At 47.0% G+C, this 21,043-nt stretch overlaps 1 protein-coding gene across 2 annotated transcripts in view; it reads right to left on the bottom strand.

The window, feature by feature from the left end:
* Positions 1-21,043, bottom strand: part of MATN2 (matrilin 2) — a 126,995-nt gene that overhangs the window by 69,856 nt on the left and 36,096 nt on the right. For both annotated transcript variants that reach the window (XM_045805891.2, XM_045805890.2), the window contains exons 3-4: positions 15,647-16,216; positions 8,509-8,631 (exon numbers count right to left, since the gene is read on the bottom strand). In XM_045805891.2, the coding sequence (XP_045661847.1) occupies positions 8,509-8,631; positions 15,647-16,216 (693 nt within the window). The remainder of the gene's footprint in view (positions 1-8,508; positions 8,632-15,646; positions 16,217-21,043) is intronic.

Genomic DNA, 21,043 nt, shown 5'->3' on the forward strand with positions numbered 1-21,043 from the left:
CTCTACCAGTTTGAATCCCACGTGCATATTACTGCTAAAGTCAATTTGCTAAAATGTAGTTTTACTCTTGACACCCTGTGTCCAGCACCCCCTACCCGCCAAAGACCGCTGCCGGGACTCAGCTTGAGAATCAAATCGCTCCATAATTTGTTCCAGCTTACATTCCTTCCCTCAGCCCCCGCTAATGCCCCCAACAAACTGTTCCAGACAGGCAGTCCAGTCTAGTTAGCACCCTCAAAGACAACAAGCCCTGCGTTTCTCTTCCACTTGTTAGAAAAAAACCCCTCCTTCACAACGCCTTCCCTGATTGTCCCATGACCCTTTCTCCAATCTCTTATCTGGCAGCCTTTGTCTCAGCACCACTTACCTTCCAAAACCACCTTGTTCTGACTTTCTCTCTCTACATATATTAGCTTTATTGAGTTGTCAATGGCATACAACAAACAGCACGTATTTAAAGTATGCAATTTGATAAATTTGACATGTCAGATATCGCCCCCCATCACCCCCAAACTCCCAAAGTTTCCTCATGCCCCGTGGTAATCCGTCCGCCTGCTCCCCGGCCACCACCCGCCCATCCCCAGGCAATCACGAACCTACTCTGTCACATAGATCAGTTGTCATTTTCTAAAATTTTCTATAAATGGAATCATACACTATGTGCTCTTTTTTGTTTGTCTTATTGCATCCAACATGGTTATTTTGAAATTCATCTAGCTTGCTGCTTGTGTCAATCTCTCTTCTCAAAAAAAAAAAAAAAGTTCATTCTCTTCATTGCCTAGTAGTATTACACTGTATGCATATATCACAATTTGTTACCTATCTACCTATCGATGGACATTTGGGTTGTTTCCAGTTTGGGACTCTTACAAGTCAAGCTGCTGTGAACATTTGTGTTCAAATCTTTGTTTGGATATAGGGGCGCGTGGGTGGCTCTGTTGGTTAAGCATCAGACTCTTGGTTTAGGCTCAGGTCATGATCTCAGGGTTGTGAGATGGAGTCCCGCCTCAGGCTCCACGCTCAGCATGGCCTCTGCCTGAAATTCTCTCTCCCTCTCTCTCTGCCCCTCCCCCTGCTCACACGCTCTCTCTCTCTTTCTCTCAAATACGTAAATAAATAAAATCGTTAAAAAAAATCTTTGGACATAAATTTTACTTTCTTTGGGGTAAATACCTAAAAACTGAATGGCTGGGTCATATGGTAGGTATATTCCAGGAACAATGATAGTTCCTATTGCCAACTTTGCCAATATGTATTATGGCCAATATTTTAAAATTTATTCAATCCAGCAGAAGTATGGTGACATCTCATTGTAGTTTTAATTTGTATTTCTCTAGGGACTAATAATGTTAAACATCTCTTCACAGGCTTCTTTGTCATCCATGTATCTTCTATGGTTAGTGTCCAAATCTTTTGCCCATGTTGACTGGGTTGTTTATTTTCCTATTATTGAGTTCTAAGAATTCTTTATATATTTTAAGGTCCTTTGCTGGATATATATTTTGCAAATATTTTATCCCAGACTATGGCTCACCTTTTCATTTTGGTAGTAGTGTATTTTGAAGTGCAAATGTTTTGATTTCTTTTTAAGATTTTATTTATTTTAGAGAGAGAGCACGAGCTGAGGGAGAGGCAAAAGGGGAGGGAGAGGGACAAGCAGACTCCATGTTGAGCACGCAGCCAATGCGGGGGCTCAATCCCCCGACCCCCGAGATCAGGACCTGAGCAGAAATCAAGACTTGGACACTCAAACCACTGAGCCACCCAGGAGCCCCCAAATGTTTTAATTTTGATGAAGTTCAATTTATTGAGTTTTTCTTTTGTATTCTATGTCCTATTTTTAAAAATTCTTCCCAAACCCAGGGTCATCAAAAAGTTTTCCTACATTTTCATGTAGACATTTAGTTGTTTCCACTCTTACATTTAGATTTAAAATTAGTTTTGAATTAATTTTTGCATATGGTATGAAGTGAGGGTCAAGGTCCATTTTTTTGCACACGGCAAAAAAAATCATTGTAGCACCATTTGTTGATGACATTATTCTTTCCTCATGAATTGCATTGGCACTTTTCTCAAAAATCAGTTCACCATACGTGCATGGGTCTATTCCTAGACTATATTCTGGTCCATTGATGTCCACCAATACAGTCTTGAAATCAGATAATCTAAATTCCCCAACTTTATTTTTTTCAGTTTCATTGATCTCATTATTTGCAGATTCCATATTTGCAAATTCACCTACTTTCTAAAATTTACTTGTAACCCAAATCAATATTTGCAGTATTTTCATGGCCATTCATGGATGTGCACAGAACAGTGAAATATTTGAGTTATCTGATGCACACACACCCAGTTAAGGCCAAAAAAGGCAACGCTTTGCCTTCTTGTTTTAGCTCTCGTGCTACAAACAAGCATCCTTTTTGTGTTCTATTTAGTGCCATGGGGTTTTGTTTTTTTTTTTTTTTTGCCTTTTATGCTTTTTGTTGGTGATTTCACTGTTTAAAATGACCCGCAAGAGTAGTGTGAAGTGCTGTCCAGTGTTCCTAAATGCAAGAAGGCTGTGATGTGCCTCACGGAGGATAGATGTATATCAGATGGTCTTCGTTCAGGATGAGTAATAGTGCTGTCGGCTGTGAGTTCAATATTAACCAGTCAACAATATATACTCAATAAGGTGTCTTTAAATAGAAACACACATAAAACAAGGTTACATACTCATTGACGATGTGGCCAGAAACTCACAAGAATCTAACCCTGTATTTCTTCTAGGAACAATGATCTAGTAATTGCTAGTTCAATGTTCACAGAAGCTTACAACCATCATGAATAATGAGAGTCGACTGTATTTGACTATTGTAGGGTTTTTTTGCATTTTCGTATGTATATATTTTGGAATCAGATTGTCCGTTTCTACTTAAAAACATCTGCTAGGATTTTGATAAGGATTGCTTTGAATCTGTAGATCAATTTGGAAAGAACTGACATCTTATTCATATTAGATCTTCCATTCCATGATATGCTATATCTCTCCATTTACTTAGGTCTTTAATTAATTGCAGAAATCTTTTGTACTTTTCAGCATACAGATCATGCACACTTTTGTCAACTTTATCCCTAAATTACATATTTCCGATGCTATTATAAGTGGTATTTCAATTTATTTTTCTTTTCCTTTTTTTAAAGTAGCCTCTTCAACCACCATGGAGCCCAGTGTAGGCCTTTGACTCAAACCCTGAGATCAAGACCTGAGCTGAGATCAAGAGTCAGACGCTTAACCGACTGAGCCACCCAGGCGCCACTGGTATTTCAATTGCTCATTTTTGTTGCCAGCATGTAAAAATACAATCAAATAATTTCATATATTGACTTCGTATCTTACAACCTTGCTAAGTTCATTTATTAATTTTAGTAGCTTTTTTAAAGATTCCACCAGCTCTCTACAGAAGCAATCACATAGTCGGTGAATAAAGACTATTTTACTTTTTTCTTTCCAATCTGTATGACTTTTTAATTTCCTTTTATTTTATTATCTTATCAGTTAGAACCTCCAGTACAATGCTGAGAAGTGGTAAGAATGAACATACTGTCTTGTTCCTTCTTTTAGGAGGAAAACATTTATCTTTCACTCTTGAGTATGATGTTAACCGTAGGTTTTTTCATAGATACCTTTTATCAGGTTGAGAAGTTTCCCTTTTATTGCTAGTTTGCTGAGAGTTTTTACCATGAATGAATGTTGGCTGTTGTTCAATATCTTTTCTGCATCTACTGAAATGATTATATATTTTTTCATTTTTTAATCTGTTAATGTGGTGAATTATGTTAAAGCAAACTTGCATCCTTGGGATGAACCTCATTTGGTCTTGATTAGCGTATATAAATATGGATTCTATTTGCTAAGTTTTTAAGAATCATTGCATCTAAATTCATCATGAAGGATGTCGGTTATAATTTTCTTTTCTCTCTTTAACGATATGACTGTTTTTTCTGGATCATGCCCCTTGATTAAACTATGAAATAAAAGCTACTAAATCATTTGTGTAGCTTGGAAAAAATAATGTCAGGAACATATCTGAAGAATGAAAGCAATAAAATGCATTTGGTATGGTTCTTGAGAAAGAGAAAAAATGAGAAAGCTGGATAAGAAAGTTTACATTTTTTTGCCAAGTGAAATTTTCTAAATGTTGCGTTTTCAATATTTTTCCAGATAGATTAAATATTCAAGAAGGGAGGGAAAATTCCTTATTTAAAAACATAAATAAAGAAAAGGAAAGAAGATAAAGTTCTTATTAGTGGGAAAGGAATTCAAAGGGCGGGGGATGGCAGGGGAAAACAAACATGTAAAGATAGGCATACCTCATGGGGGTTTTTTCCCATTTTTTTTAAAATGGGGAGAGGGAAGGATATAATCTTTTTTTTAATGTTTTTTGAAGATTTTATTTATTTATTTGACAGAGAGAGAGAGCACAAGCAGAGGAGAAAGAGGGAGAATCAGGCTCTCCATTGAGCAGGGAGCCCAATGTGGGACTCGATCCCAGGACCCTGAGATCATGACCTGAGCCGAAGGCAGATGCTTAACCAACTGAGCCACCCAGGCACCCCAAGGACATAAACTTCTATTGAGCCCTATGGGCTAGGTACTATGCTAACACTTTTGCATATATTTCATATAATGGTATTGGGTGGGGAAGACTTTTTGAAGGACAGAAGAATCCACAATGTTGACTCCCAGTACATTCCAAATTGCTCATATGGCAGAACTTTGAGGTTAATATTTATGTAATATACTTGCTCTAGTCTTTGAATGGAAGGGCACATTTTGAGACACTGACCAATTAGTGTCCTGAAGAGGATTATTCGGACAGTGAAGAGACCCCAAATCCAGTTACTTAAAGATGTGTTTATGCTTCCCCCTAAAGAGAGAAAATTAATGAGGGATGCAGGGATAACACCTTCAATAATCAAAGGGTTTTCTCTTTTTATTCAGAAAAGGAAATACACCTTCTGGTATATAGCTTTAGCTGGCAGAGATAGTCTCAAAGGTGGGAATTACAGAGAGTAGGATTTCAGCTTAGTCCACACTATCTGGGGGTGGGATGGAGGTGTTTTGCAACAACCTGGTGTCCCAGGTGCCGAACCGACATGCAATATCATTCATCTGGGACACTGGGAAGGAACAGAATTCTCGGATTACATGGGGAAGGAAGCTAAAAGTCTGACAGCCAAGGTCCATCTCCATTTGAACAACCTCTGAATTACCTGTGTCTGCCTCCTTCCACACAGACAGGTACAAATACGAATGGTGGCTATGGTGCGTGTGAGCGTGCGCACATCTGAAGGCAATCACCTACGAGGTCCTCTCAAATCATTCTGTAGAGTGACAGTGTCACAGCAGTTGGTAGTGGATTTCGAGGAATGATAATCATTTGAATGTTAGTCCTGGTGAATTAGTTCTGAGTCTCCCTTGGGACCAGTGAGCCTTGGAACCTGCCTGTCCTCCTGCGCTTGGAGGAATTTCTCTGGTTGTAGGGTTGCCCTGCTGCCATCTGGGGGCCCTCAAGGATCATGGGACAGTATCAAAGGGTGGTTAAGTGCTACGAATATGGAGTCCTACATAGCAAGATTTGGAATCCTGGTTTGATCATAGTAGTAGGCATATGAACTTGAGTAAATTGTCTGATCTTTGGGGGGGTACCTTATTTTCCTTATCTGTAAAACGAGAATGATAAAACCTACTTTAAGAGCTCATTGTCAGAATTAAATGAGATAACACATAGAAAGCACGAGGAGCGCTCCTGACGCATGGTGAACACTGAACAAGTGAGTTGACTCTAGTGTGGCCTGACCTTGTGTGCAGCACACACCGAGCTGAGCATGGGCTGCAGTCACTTCGGTGCCATCATCAATTGCACGGTTGCAATTATATTGGTTATCTGAATTACTCCCATGCAAGACTCTGAGCCCCAAGAAGCACGAACATTGCCGTTTTACCCACTATTTTATTTCCAGTCGTTTGCACGCTGCCTGGCACATCTTACATGCTCAAAAATGGAAAGAGCTATGTCTCATTCCTCTCCAGGCCCACTGAGTCTCTCTCCACGTTGGCAGGGGCGGGTCCCTGCAAGCAGCTCCTCAACAGAGGTCGAGGAATGGCCCAGCCTTCACCTGGCACAACTTTTAACTGTCCACCAAACTGAAACCACAGGCTAACAAGGATTTATCGATGAGATAGATAAGAATTTGTCAGCACCTTTCCCATTTTATGGGTGAGGAAGTTGAGTCAAGGAGTTTCAATCACCAGCCCGGGAAGAGAGGCAGGGCTGCAGCAAGGTCAGGATCGAAATCGACATCTGGCCCAGCTATGATTTCAGACATGCAAACCAAAGAGTCATCACCTCTGTCTGAGAGAGAGAGAGAGAGCTGCTCTCTAGGACTGCACCAGTTCGCCTAAGTCTGGAGCTGACAGTACACGTGGTTGAACTGCTTCTGGGTCACTGGAGGGGCTGGGTCAGATGGGGCAGCAGAGCCCTGGCTCCAGCTCCTTCTCTTCTCCCCTAACTCAAAGCCCTTCCCTACGGTCCCCCTTGCTGCCTCACGCCAGTGAATCTGAGCGTGGCAGCAATCCAAGCAGAAAGTCACGGGAAATGCAGATTCCTGGGCCCCACCTGTTGACTCGGAATGTCTGGGGGTGACACCCAGGGCTCGGCTTCCTGAGTGGTTCTTAGTTACTGGGGCTGGAGAACCTCTGCCCTGGACCGCCTGGCCTTCCACCTGGTCAGTCTAAAGCCCGGGCAGTTTCTGCTTCGCACTCTGCACCCGCAGCTCTGAACAGGCGAGAGCCCAGGCCAGACCAACACTGGGGGAGGGCCCGGGGGCCTCAGGGCTTGAGGTGGGACCAGGCAGGGGTGGACAGAACCTGGTGCGGAGTAGGTCTTGCTCACGACACTGAGGGGAGAACTTTTTATTTGCTAGTCTCAAAATTCCTCTGACTCGACTAAGCCAGCCCATGGAAAGTGGACGTCAGCAAATGCCCTGACTGCAGCAGGCAACTGGGGCAGAAGACAGGGGGAGGAATTTCTTGTGCTGCTAAGAAGGGAAGGGCAGGAAGGGAGGTAGCAGGGTACCTAAAGGCCAAGCATTCTTCAGAGAAACCCCTTGGGGAGGCGGAGCTCCCAGAGAGGCTGGGAGAGGGGACGGGCAGAGCTCCCCAAGAAGGTAGGGGGATGTCTAAAAGACGCGACGAGGTTGTTTGCAGAGCAGTGGGTGAGCTGACCCTGCCAGGGCTGCCCCAGTTCTCCAGAGAATTCTATTAAGCCCACGAGTCTTTGGCATGACTGAGTTTAGCTGTGGAAACTGAAGAAGGGTCAGAGGTCCAAGCAGAAAATAAGGATGATTCAGGCTGCTCTCAAAAATCTGGGATCCTGAGGTCTGAGAGGAGCCAGAGGACACCGAGCACCGGAGATTTACAGAGTCCGAGGGCTTGGTGCTTCCACAGGCCACAGAGCTGGAGAAGTCAAGCAGATGTTACCTAATCTGGGAGGAGGGGAAGGCCTCTGTCCAACTACTCTCAACCCCGACAACGAAGTGAGAAGAAAACAGGAAAATGTGGTTTGGCTCCATATGTGATGCTAATTACAGCCATTTGTACAAATGCTTCCCATTCATGCTTAATTGCTTACCATGTGATATAATAATTACGCATTGCATGAACTGCGCCTCAGATTAGCTGAGTTTTATTTGCCTCCGTATGGGCCGGTCTTCCTCACGTCTTGAGTAAGCCTGGTCTGGTAGCCTGGTTGTCTGTGGGCTAACTCAGGGTGGCTTTACTTACGACTTAAAAATATGAACATATAGGTACAACACTCAGCATCTAGGTAATTCTCTCCTCTACGACGCATTACCTCTTGCTGGCTCAAAAGTCAGTACGTTGTCAGTACGTTCCGGGGCTTGGCCGAAAAAAGAGAGTGTGAGTTCCATTTGCATTTTATCTATTTGACCTTGTTTCTTTAGGAGACCTATAAAGTGTCCTTCACCAAAGCTCCTAGATCCCTGCACACCTCTACAGCAGAACTCGAATAATCATTCCAGCCAGTGTTAATAACTCATCCTAAGTCAATGCTTCAGAGAATAGAATAAAATACAGAAACAATTCCTCAGGGTACAGTTAGTAGAGACAGTGGATGAAAAGGCTCTCCAGTGGTCCCCCCTAAAGAACACCTTGGAAGTAAAAGACACCAGCTCATGAATTCAAAAAGGCTCTTTCTAAGACGGTGCCTCCAACCATCTTCCAAACTCTCCCTGCTGGCCTACTATGCGCCAGGCTCTGGTCCAGGCACTGTGATGGCAGGGGCGGGGGACTGTGGAGGCCGACCTAAAATACATCCGTTATAGAGCCTCCTTTCTTTCCTTAGGGAGATGATGACTGGTTGGGGGAGGGGCCACAGATGCATTCAAGAGGCCCTTGAGAGAGCAGAGGAGGACAGTACAGACATATCAGCAAAGCGATCTTACTTCTGCAAGTCGTCTGATCCGAGTTGAGGATGTACCCTTGCTTGCACCTGCAGACGTACGAGCCGGGGGTATTGATGCAGAAGTGGGCACAGTGATGCTCCAGGAGGCTGCACATGTGGACGGCTGAAAAGGAAGATACAGTGAGTTAAGGCGATGATGATACCTTCTCTGACTTCATCCACCCACGTGTATTCAGAACCTGCTGTGAAGGAGAAAGCAGGACCCAGAGGAAAACAAACTGTTGTCCCCACCCTCAAGGGCATTTACAGCCTCTGGTTGGACAAGACCATTCCCCATAAATGCCATCAGCAGTGTATAGATAAAGGGCGCAGAGGGTTGAAGGGAAATGATGCTAGGTTCACAGATGAAATTGCTGATAAAAACAGGTGAAAAATTATCTACAAAAAAACAGACATTTCACGGTTCAATTAATAATGCTCAATTGGGGAATCAGAAAGTTTGCTGATACCAGAGGGGGCTTTGGCTCATGTGTAGATTTTCAGTAGCTGCAGTGGGGTTGGAAGAGAAGCTATTAGTTAAATGAGGACGTGGTAAAGAGTCAACAGTTTTTCAGGACCATAAATCCCAAGAGCAATCTTTTAATATGTGAAAGTGTCATATGGAATATTGTGGAGTAAAAAAATGCATTCCTAAATTCCATGTTTCCATAATCTTTCAATTTAATCTTAATTTAAAAGATTTCTGCATTTGGTTTCTGAAGTCCTTTGGCTTTCAGAGACATCGATTCTTGCATAAGTCTATTGGGAGCTCATAAAAATGCTCGTTGTTTTTTTTACATCTTAGTTTATTACTTTAATTTAATTCAACTTGAACGTCTTTAAAATTAACAAGCATCATTATAAACGAGGTACAAATTAGGCAAGTGTTCTCATAAACAAAAAAGATGTCCATATGTAGAAATATATTTTTACGAAGCTAAAATAAGAGAGGCTTTGAAAAGCTAACAATCCCACTAACCCAGTGTTTAGGGAAACTTCGCTACTGATGAAACTGATGGTGTGCCTGACATACATGTCTTCATTACGTCTAAGTAAGAAACACAGCGGGAAATAAAACAAGGGAGCAAAATTTTTAAAATTCTTAACACAATTTAGGATGACTGTTGTGAGTTTGCAAATTCCGTGTTCACCATGACTTTAGAAAATCATGAGAATCAACTGCATATCTTAGATTTGACCGAATACGTTAGATCTAGCTTACAGCCTTCAATCCCTTTACCTATTGGTCCTAGAATTGATTCTTCCTCATCGTATTTAGCCCCTTCCCCATCAGCCGTCGTTTGAGCAGTGCCCAAATTTTCACTTTCACGGTGCTGTGATGCACGTTCTCAAACACATCTCCTTGAGCACAGGTGCGGTTGTTCCGCTAGGACTGGGTCCTCATTAGAATAGATGTGGCTGCACTGCCTTCCAAGGTGGCTCACACCAGCCGTGCATGAGAGTAACAATTCCCGCACCCCCCAAAACTTCAGCACTCGGGATTAGCAAAATGTTAAGGTTCTGACAGTCTTATGAGTGGAAAAATCATCCGTCTGTTTTTAATTTGCATTTGCTCTGCACCCTGGAAGGCTCTGTCCCGGACTGCTGGAGCCCAGTGGCCCACAGGCATGGGGGGGCATTCCGAGGAACTCTCAGCGTGCCCCTCTCCTCCGTACTGAAGGCAGGCTCAAGCCCAGGCGACCAACCACACGGCAGTTTTCCGCTGGGGTGACGCCCCGGTGATGAGCCTGGTGCCCGTCTTCTCACCAGGACCCTGGCAGCCAAAGTAAGGGGACAGGAGACGTGAGGTGGAGCAAACCTCCGTGGGCACCAGGCAGTGCAGGGGTGAAGAGGGCACCCCCAGAAGCAGACTGCCTGAACGCTCTGCCTCACCACTTACTATGACTTTGTATGAATGACTTCCTTTCCCTAAACTCCACTTTCTTCACCTGTCAGATGGGGAAATTACGAGAACTGTTGCAGAGGGTTTCGGAGTGACAGCTTGTTGCCAAGGCTCGTGTTGGCCATGTGCCATGAGAGAATGGGAAGCAGGGGACGGTGACTTGGTAATAATGGAAAGCGCACTGGATGAGAAGCCGGATTTGCGCCCCCGTTTCCCTCTACCTGAACGAGGGAGGGGAGTTCGGGTAAGTCGGGTAGCCGTTTTAGACTGTGTACCTGTGGGATAAAGGCAGGAAACGTGTCTAGGGACCCTCAGTACAGGCAGTATTTTGTCTGTGTTGCACCTCCCCCTTGTCTAGAAACTGCCCTTCCTTCTCACCTCAAACGCTTGGGGACTGTCAGAGCTGCCCACGTGTTACTATGAGGCAGCCCCCTCCTGGATGCCACTGACTGGCCCAGAATGTGACAGTCGGAGTCCTTTCTTGGCATCCAGGAGATAGAACTGAGGAAAAGGGCGTTTAAACGGAGGGCAAGTACGTGTGGGGGGCTGACAGGGTGCATGCTCCGGAACAGGGAGGAAGGGGAGGCAGAGGGAGAAGGTGGAGAGAAAGCGGGCTGTCATTCATTACTCTTCCCCTGATTGCCATGACGTCCTGTAATACAATCTTCCCCACCCCAAAAGCTGGTTCGGATTGAATTTCTGTTCTTTTAAGCAAAAGAATCCCGAACATTTTTACTAAGATAAAATAAAAATTTTCCATCTGTGAAATTTTATGGATGAGTGATTGGAGTTTCCAAGAACATCAGCTGTCCCGTGGGACCGGCCTCTGTGGTGGGATTGAAGGGGCGGCAATCACCCTGCCTCCTCCACTGACCTCCAGAAGGCCTAATGGGTTGCAACTGGGTCAGGGCTTTGTGTTCTGGGAAAGGAATCACTAATCAGCAGACTAGGTCATTGGCAGGATTGGATTTTTTTAAACTAGGAAATAGGAATGTGTATAAATGCTTATTAACAAATGCACAAAGGATCAAAGGAATGCTAGGCTGACTAGGGGTCTACAAAGGAACACTTACCGGGTACACAGAGTCAACCTTTGTTGAAGTCAGTCTTGTCTCCCACTTAACAAGAGAGCCCCAAATGGCTGTAATGAGCGTAGACTTTGCCCGGGCAGGTTCATGAAAGGCGTGTCTTAGGAACACTATTAGAGCCTCAATTTGTGCCTGACCTGGGTGGGGGGGGGGCTATTAGGGTAGGAACAGCCGGCCTCCAGGCTCCACATATCAGGCTTGGCTGATACAGCAGGTAGCAAGAGCTTAATTAAAAGCAGCCCTGTCCAGGTTACAGTGAGTCATCAGAAACCTCAGGATAGACCGGCGTTTTTCAGCCCCTACATTCAGTGTCCTCTCTCACTGGGTGGCAAAAATGGCAGGCCCCAGGATGTGTAGGTTTTGGTCATCTTGTAGACAGGGCCTCAATTCACGGATACCTCGTCTCCAAGTCCCTCTGGTGCTCTCAGGGGTGGCCTGAGAATGCAACCTCAGCGTTCTCCCCCTGGCTGTGGCTGGTGTGGGAATTTCTGCCCATGGACAGAAAGCCACCACTGTGCCCAAGGTCATGTCCACGCAGCCGGTGAGAGTCAGAATCAGGTCTCCCACTCCAGGGCAGTCTGGCTCCGGAGCCTGAACTCTTCCTAGTTTTACAACAAAGGTTCCTGCTTTGATCGCACAGGAAGACTGCCTGTCACCTCCGATTCACAGATCCAGCAGCGTTTTTCAGCTCTGCTCTAAGCACAGAGCTTCAGCCCTTCTTCCCTCCAAAATTCTTTCCCTAGCTGCACCATGGCCTCCACTTCCCTCCCTACCCCTTCATCTGCATTTTTCAAACTGTGGGTCATGTCTCCTTAGCAGCTTACAACATTAAGAGAGAATCTGGACTAGTTCTTTGCTGCCGTTGTTATTGTTTTAATGAAATAGAAAAATCAATTGAAAATATCATGCCTTTCCAGGCTTATTGCCATGGCCCAACCCTGCCCCCCCCCCCAGTAGCCGGGAAACTCCTATTCATCAGTCAAGTGTGTGTAGCACATAGTGGTTAAGATGCAGACTCTGAGCCAGAATGCCTGGGCTTACGTCTCAACTCTACCACAGTGCTGTGTGACCTTGGACAAGTCATTGAACCTCTCTGGGTCTCAATTTCCTCTTCTGTGAAATGAGAGCTGTAAGAGCACCTACTTCACAGGTTTGTTGTGTGAATAAAATGAATTAACATATGCTAATAGCTCAAACCAGCGCATTAATATCATGATATTAATATCAATAAATGGTAATGATTATTATTATCATCTCCTTTCTAAAGCCCTCCTGGAGCCCCTAGAGAGACACAGGTGTTCTCTGATCAGAGGTCCCTCTGTGCCAGGTGACTTCCTGAAGTGCACATTTTGGATAGCTGCCATTTCGTTTCTCTGTGATGAGAGCATCTTCCCACCAGCCTGGAACCCTCGGGCCTGGCACATGGTGGGTAAGAGCTTGGGCCAGAGAGCCTGCAATCTGCATCTCCAACCCTGCTATTTGAAGTTGCTTATCCTTTCTGAGCCTCAGTTCCCTCTTCTGTAAAATGAGAGTAAGAACAGCACCTGCCTCATATAAGTATTAAATGAAAGGACGAATGGAAAGTACCTAGCCCAGGACAAAATTAGCTGTTATTATCAGAGTGTAGCTCACCTAATGTTTAAGGAACAAGTGAGACTCCCCAAAACTCACAGGTGCCTGGAACTTGGAAGACGCTCATTGCTGATATCTGATCTTGGAGTGCAGATCAAAACGGAGGCCATCTGCCCAGCCTGCCGGTCCTCCGTGTATCTGACTGTAATCCCACACAACACGGTGCCCGCTGAATAGGGCTCTACAGTTGATAGCGCTCGTTCACACATCTACTCTGGAGGTAACATGCCCATTTTACAGATTTGCAAAGTACCGTACAGCCGGCAGGGGGCGATGCTGAGACTCGAGTCTGCTCCTCCCCTCTCTATCCTACAAAAGCTCCCTGTCAAATTCTGAAGCGAATGCCAACCTCGAAGCTCGTTTACCTAGCGTGGCTGGGCTGTGGAGGGGGCCAACAGAAAAAAAAAAAAAAAAAAAGGAGGAGGAATTTAGAACCCCCCGACGGGTGAAGGAGTGAAATGAGCCAGAACTGTGGAAGCAGAACCAAAGGGCTCCTGGCTGGTTGTTCTCGCGGAATTCACTTGAGCCGCTTACCAAGGTGCAAAGAGGGAGGGATGCTGTTGTGTTGCCTCCCCCGGATTTTCGTGAGGATCAAATACAAGAACAGAAGGGAAAGTGCTTTACAAACGTTAGTTACTGCAATCTTTACTGCACGGTTGATAAAGAGGCCCCGGGGCCTCCTCAACCTTTCCAGCCGGCTGGCGGGTCTGCTCCCAGAGCCCGGGGATGCGGTGGGAGCAGAGCTGGTTCTCAGGCCACACAAACCAACGAATGGCCTATTACTGGTATTTTCTTAGAGCTTCCGGATGACAACAAAGTGCGGGGTGGAGGGTCCAAACTACCTTTTAATTTTGCTGCCTGGCCATAAAGCACACAGAGAAGGTTCTTCTTCAAACAAGTCCACAGCCTCAGCCTCTTTCTGCCTTTCCATTTGCCGATAAACCCAGATCGCTTCTAAAAGAACGCCTCCATTGACCTTTACCGAGACAAATGAAGAAACCCATCAAAACGGTTACGGAACCAATTTCTCTTTTAATATTTCCTGGAAAGGGGGAACATAAATTCTGCAGAAGTCATTTAAAGTCATACACCTTAACATGTTTGCAGCGCGTTCTACTGGTGGAAGTTGACCAGGTGACCGGGGGCCACCGCTCACCACAGCTCGGCCCTTCAGCGGCGCCCGGCCAAATGGCACTTTTGAAAATTCTCCAAGTGACACTGCAGAGAAAAAAGTTCTTTTGCCTTCAGGGCATAGATTTTTTTAAGTAAATCTTTTGATTTGGGAGTCAAGAAACAATGGAGTCTCTGCTTTTTGAGGTTACTTCTCAGCTGGGGATTTTTTTTTTAAAGACACAACAAAACACAGTTTTTCCTCCCTGAGGCTTCAGTGGGTGGGGAGAGCAGGGGTCCCTAGGCTGTGTCAGAGTCTGAGGACAGGGTCAGAGTCCTCAGAGCCCCGAGCGGGTCAGGGTCCTGCTCCTGGGGAGCTGGAGATGAGTCCAGTCCTTAAGCTCATTCTGCACAGACACTCCTGGGGAACACTAGTCATTCCAAAATAGACATTTCCTTTTGCTTTCCCATCAAGGAAGCACGGCAGTTGGAGAGGACGGGGACACATGGAGGTGGGCAAGGCAGGACTAGACACTATTTACCAAGCCAGGAGGCACGTTTCCAGTTTCCAGGGACTAGTGAGGAGACGGGGTGGGCCCCCTGGGCCCCTGCCCTCCCGGTGGAGGAAAGGACAGGAAGCCAGAGGCAGAAGCTGGAAACTGGGAGGAGGGCAAGGTGGCCCGCAGGGAAAAGCTGAGGCAGGAGCTCGGGGCGCAGGTCACTGAGAGCTGTCCGGCAAGAAAGGGAGGGCGAAGACTTGCGGAGAGTAGAGTTAGAAAGCAAGAGAGGGCAGAAGAGCCTTGCAGCAGAAGCAGCTCAAGGACGTGGGGAGGCATCCCCCTTGCAGAAGGAGGGAACTGCAGCTCCGTCCTCCTCGTGCACCGGGCCTCTCCGAGGAGAAAACGTCCACCCCTCACACCACCATGGGGGCAATACTGCTTGGTATTCGACCCCATCCAAGGAGACATTATGCTATTTCTTTTGCCCTCCTGTTCCGATTTCTACTCCGACTCATGAATTCCAACTTAGGGAATGCCAGGGCAGACCAATGTGCTGGGGAAAAACTTCGCCTGTCTACCCGCACTCTTTCAGCAGTTTGGGTTTGAACGTCCCTTCCCCAGGGAATTCTCCCTGAGCACCCTGGTCTAGGTTAGGTCCTGCCCTGAGTTCTTCCTCCATGCCACTGCTACAACTGCAGTTACTTACTATCTGTGTCATTATATCCTTACTCTCTGTCTCCTTGGCCAGCATGTAACCCCAAGAGAACGCCGGGTCGACTCTGGTCTTTGCCAAACACCCCTTGCCAGCGCAGTACCTAGGACGAGGTAGCCCAGAATCTACACTGGAAGATGAAAGAAGAAATCCTAACGATTCCCCTGAAAGAGGCACAGAGGAGCAGGACTTACTGCACAACTTGTTCTGGAACACGGAGGTCAGTGACTCCATCTGGCTGAAGTTGGCCACCAGGAAGACGTGGTCCTCATGGGGCTCACTGCCGATGGCCTTCAGTGTGTTGAGGTCCACCTGGCCCACACCGATGGCAAAGATCAGGATGCCTGTGTCCCGTGCCTTTGCAGCCACCTCGGCCACGGAGTCCTGTGGCCTCCCATCAGTCACGATCATTATGACCCGTAGCACATTCTCCCTCAGGGGCCGGGCCCCCTCTGCTTCCGAGAACGCGATGTTCAGGGCGTACTGGATGGCCAGCCCCGTCATGGTGCCCGTGGACAGGTGCCTCATCCTCTTGACGGCTCGCTCCACTTCAGACTTCCTCTTGAAGGTCTTGAGGGAGAACTCGTTCTTGACGGTGCTACCGTACTGCAGCAGACCCACGCGGGTGACGTCGGGGCCAATGTCCAAGAACTGCAGGATGTCCACAATGAACTCCTTGACCTTGGCATAGTCATGGGTGTTGACGCTGCGCGAGCTGTCGATGATGAAGACCAGGTCCGCCCGCTTATTCTCACAGGAGCTCTCTGGGGAAAGAGGAGAGGTCAACCGCATTAGAGAGCGCTAAGGGCCAGGGCGGGCTGGCTGTTACTGGAAATCCCAGGGCTGGGGAATCACCTTTTGGAACCCCAATCTTCACTGGTTCTTCTTCCCCACTCGGGGAAGCTGTAAGCGTATAATATGCATGGGGGGATCATGAGTATTGGCTACAAACAGATGCTATTTATTTTTGCTAGATAAACGAACATTCCCGTTCCTAGAAAGTCGTCCATACAGTTTTTAGGTGGGGCAAACACCTGATCAGGGTCAACATGATTTGATTATTTACTGCATGCCACATAAGCTTGGCTGGATACTGCAGGGAATAGACAACAAGCCGATGCTGGGGACCAATGTCAAGGAGCTTACAATCTACTTTGGGAAGTTAACTAATGGAACAAATAAAAGAAGAATTACATGAAGCAGTGTGGTGCTGACACTAGATGTTCAGGGAACAGGGATGTTAGTGGGTTGGGGTCAAGGGAACAGGACATGAACTAGTTTTAGGCAGTGTTTGGATCGAGAGAGGAAACGCATGGAGAGAGACACAGGAACAGAAGCCTAAGATGGCAGGGATATGGCGGAAACGGAATAGAGCGACGAAGGAACCGCTAGGAGGCGCAGATAGGAATGCAGCTGGAGGGTAACCTGCAGTCAGCCATGAGAGGCCTGAGGGGTGTGTGCGTGATGCCGCAGGTGATGGGCATAGTTCATTAGCATCGTGTTATGTCACTTGGCTGGCCTGTAGGGAGGTCACATAATAACAAGCCAATTAAGGGTGATGCGGACCATTGCTGCACTAATCTGGTTGAGAGGGGGACACAACCTCAACAGGGCCAGGTGGGATGGCAGGTAGGGCATAGTGGAACTGGAGAAGGGACCGACCAAGAAACATTTCAACCAAGGATACCGTTCAATGGGAAAAAGGCAAATGTTAAGTCTCTCCCCTACCCTGCCATACTTATTCCTTCAGCCCCCAAGCAAGAAGGCTAGATAGAAGAGGTTTGAGTCTGTGGACGAAACTCATCACGTTCTGGGAAGAGGCTGATATGGGATGAGACGAGAGGCCTCCTGCCTCAGAGGGTGGAGGCTGGGCCTCCCCGTTGGAATTTCTCAGATGTTCTGAGCTACTGCCTCCAGCCACGGGGGAGTCCCTCCTCCTCTTCCCAGACTCTGTAGCTAAATCCAGATTTGACAGGGATTAGAAAAGGGATCCCAAATGCTTGCCCTAAATCCCAATCACCACAGCTGCAAGAAAGAGAGAGAAAGCCAAATATGAAACAGTGAACCCAGTCATCAAAATGAAAAGTGGGAAAGGCCCATGAGGTCATCCTATCCAGGCCGGCTTGCCAGGGTGTGACTCGCCCCGAGTGCCTGCACACACACCTCGTCCACTGTGGCCTCATAAGTCTTCCGATTTGGGGGCAAGGAAGCACCCCCAAACACCAGCACCCTGGCAGGAGACCAACCTTGTGCTGCACCCACATATAACACCGGGGCTGTGCGAATTCAGAATGAGTTTCTCGAAGCAGAAGCCCCGGAAACCGCCTTTGAGGACTCAGGGAGAAAGATCAATATCGAGCCTGACATTTATGGGATGTTTTCAAATCCTTTTTCCAGAGCGCATTCATCACTATGGTCTCATCTGGTTTTCAGAACAAACTCTTAAGAGGAAAGTAGAGTGGCATACCCCCTGGATACATGAGAAATGGAGGTAATGAGAATTAGACATTTTCTTCTAATGTAGGAAAAACCCGTATGGAGGCACACCAACACCCACCACATGAGGCGGTAGTGAGAATTCAGGGAACTGATGCAGGAGAAGAGGGCAGCCTTGGGCCCCAGGTGTGGGAACCCTCTTGTCTGCCCACACCACCCGCCGCTTCTCTCCTGCCGGGCCCAGGCTCTGGGGGAGAAGGCTGCCGCTCCTGGCCATGTAATCCGTGCTGCCCACAGACACCTGCCCTACGAGGCAAGTGGCTGAAATCCAGTCCAGCCTTGAGCCCCCACGGTTGCATCCATCCTGAGAAACACCTAGAAGGGGTGCCTCTTCTAATTTTCACAAAGGTGCCTATGGTCTAGCATACAGCCCTTGGTTGGAGCCATGGATGACAGACCCTCAGGTCTCAGGGCCCAGGCTGGCCCCTCTCCAAGAGCCACCCGCACCCCATCACTGATGTGTGAACTTACTGCCAGGAGAATGTGGCCCAGTGATCTCTGCCTGCAGAGGGGAACTGGAAGCAGGCTCAGACCCTGCCATGGAGGGAGAGATGAAGGAAACCCTGCTTGGAAGAGGGAGAGGGGACAGCAGACAGGCCCCCTTGAGAACTCTTCCTCCAGGGAAGTTTGGAAGCAGGAGGTCCTCTGGGGTTGGGATTCTTGCTGTGGGTCTTAGTCACGGTATCAACATCCCATCAAGCATCACAGTCAATTTAAAGGGAAGCCTGGAGGTTCATGGGGAATGATGTGCTAAACTGGATTAGTTCCCATCAGAACAAGTGTATCATGCCCACAATGCCTGGGCATTTACAAAAACACCACAAAGTTTCAAAATGTAGTTGGAGGTTCCCAGGGAGCTGTGACTGTGAGTGGAAAGCGAGTCCTCGAAGCCCAAGTGACCGAGTTTTCTTCAAGACAACTTCTCAGTTCCCTTAAGGGCTCAGAAGAACAGTCTTGCAGCTTGTCCCCGAGAGGACCAGTTCAGTGGTTCTCAAACTGGAGGTGCCTCCCAATCCCCCGGAGGAGCATTAAAAACTAAGATCGGTGGGCCACACTTCCAGAGCTTCTGATCCTGTAGGTCTAGGGTGGCACCGGAAAAATCTGCATTTCTAGCAAGTTCCCAGGTGACGTTGATGCCGCTGGTCCAGGGACCACACTTTGAACACCGCTAGTTCTCTGGAGAAAAGACATTCTGGCGAGTCTTGACCTCACTATCTCACTGTGAATTCCCCAAAGTGGGAAACGAGTCTCATTCATCTTCCCAACCATGCAGTTGGGAACAGGGTAAGTCTTCAGTCAACATTGGTGGAATTGAATGGAATTCTGGGCGGTGGAGCAAGGTTTCAGCTGGAAGGGACTGAACCAGAGCAGTCAGTTCAGGGAGGTGGATGAAAACCACAAAGCCAAAAAGTTCTAGAGCAGGCGTGGCTCCTGCTAACAGACTCCCAGATTCTAGACCCCAGTCTTTGCCATTCTATGAGGAAACATGGCCACTTTTTAACTTTGGTTCACAGACTCACAGACTAATCAACTCTTAGAGAGGGAGGGGTCTAAATAAAGTCCAAGTCACTCACTTTACAGAAGGGGAAACTGAGGCTCAGAGACGTGACTCCATCTCTGTGAAGCCTCATGGCTCATTAGGATCAGATCTGGGACTATACTGACGGCTCTTCCACCATCTCATGGCAGGCACCTTGGAAAACTCTCAATACAGGTGGCATTACAATATGAGGTCTGTATGATGCTTGGGAATATTTGCTGCGAAGAGCCCCACAGCTTTTCCACATGGGGACTGGTAAGAGGTGTTTCCAGAAAATGGACTCTCCTCTGTGTGTGTTCCTTTCCCAAACTGGCTCTGATTAACAGCATCCCCGTCTCCCCAGCCTGGGAGAAGAGCACACAATCTTCCTTCTGGCCCCTCACGACAGACTTGCAACAGCACTGGATGAGGGTTTGTGGGCACATCATAAAATGTCATCCCTTGAACCACAAAGTGACAGTCTGGACCTTGTTAACAGCACTTCAGTACTGTCAGCTTGCCTTCAAAGCCCACAAGTTGGGCAAACAAGTGTCTCTTACCGTTGAACCTGAGCCAGGACGATTTTAAGCAACATTCCCACTCCAGCGGGATTCCAGTGCGCAACCTTGGGGTAACCTCCTCTGCTTGTCTGCAGAGGGGCTGCAGACTTGTCACTAACCAGCCTCCCTCTCTCTGGCTAAATTCAATTGTAGCTGTGTAATTGTACAGCAAATATTTGGTGCCATCTGCCTGGGAAGATCAAAGCATGCTTGCAGAAGGAAAACATGTGAATATCTATAACAAGGGTAAAATAATTTCATGCAGTGACTCAAAGGGGCTTCTGAAATGCTTAGTGAAGCACCACATAATCCTGTGATCTCAGTATAAGTCCAGCCTCTGCCACCTTATGTCCATGTGGTCTTCGAGCCTCTCCTTGGCCTCTCTGACCCTCAGTCTCTTCTTTTGCGAAATGGTGACAATAATACCTCCGGGGATGTTGTGACACTCAAAAGAAGATAATGATAATTTATTGCTACTGTTTATCGAGCACTAACATGTACTGGGCCTTGTTCTGAATACTTTCCAGGTGTGGGCTTATTGATTCTTTACACCCACCTTAGCGAGTAAGTACTGTTACTATTCCCATTTTACAGCTGAGGACAGTGAGCCTAGAAAGGCTAAATAACTAGCTAGCTCAGGGTCTCACACTTAGGAAGTAGGGGAGCCAGGATCTGACCCCATCTCATCTGGCTCTGTAGCCCACGCTCTTAACTGCCAAGCAATACTCTGGAAGGATTTTGTCCTTTTAGACCCGCCATTCTTAGCATACTCAAGATGCACCGGGACTGTACCGGCTTTCTGGGGTCACTTCTTTCCTTCCCTGGAATCCCAGCCTGAAAGCTATGGCTCCAACTTGCCTGCCTCCTGCCAAGTGCCTCTCCCTGCTAGATGCCTATTTGCATTTTTGAAAATGTAATAGAATGATAAAACAGATGCTTGCCTCCCGGAACAGCAGCGGTCCCGGACACAGGCTGCTGGTCATTCCCATTCTCACTCACCCGACAAGTGCTTGTTG

Source organism: Ursus americanus, chromosome 9 (assembly GCF_024610735.1).
Source record: "Ursus americanus isolate L20-20 chromosome 9, mUrsAme1.1.p, whole genome shotgun sequence".
Lineage (NCBI taxonomy): Eukaryota > Metazoa > Chordata > Mammalia > Carnivora > Ursidae > Ursus > Ursus americanus.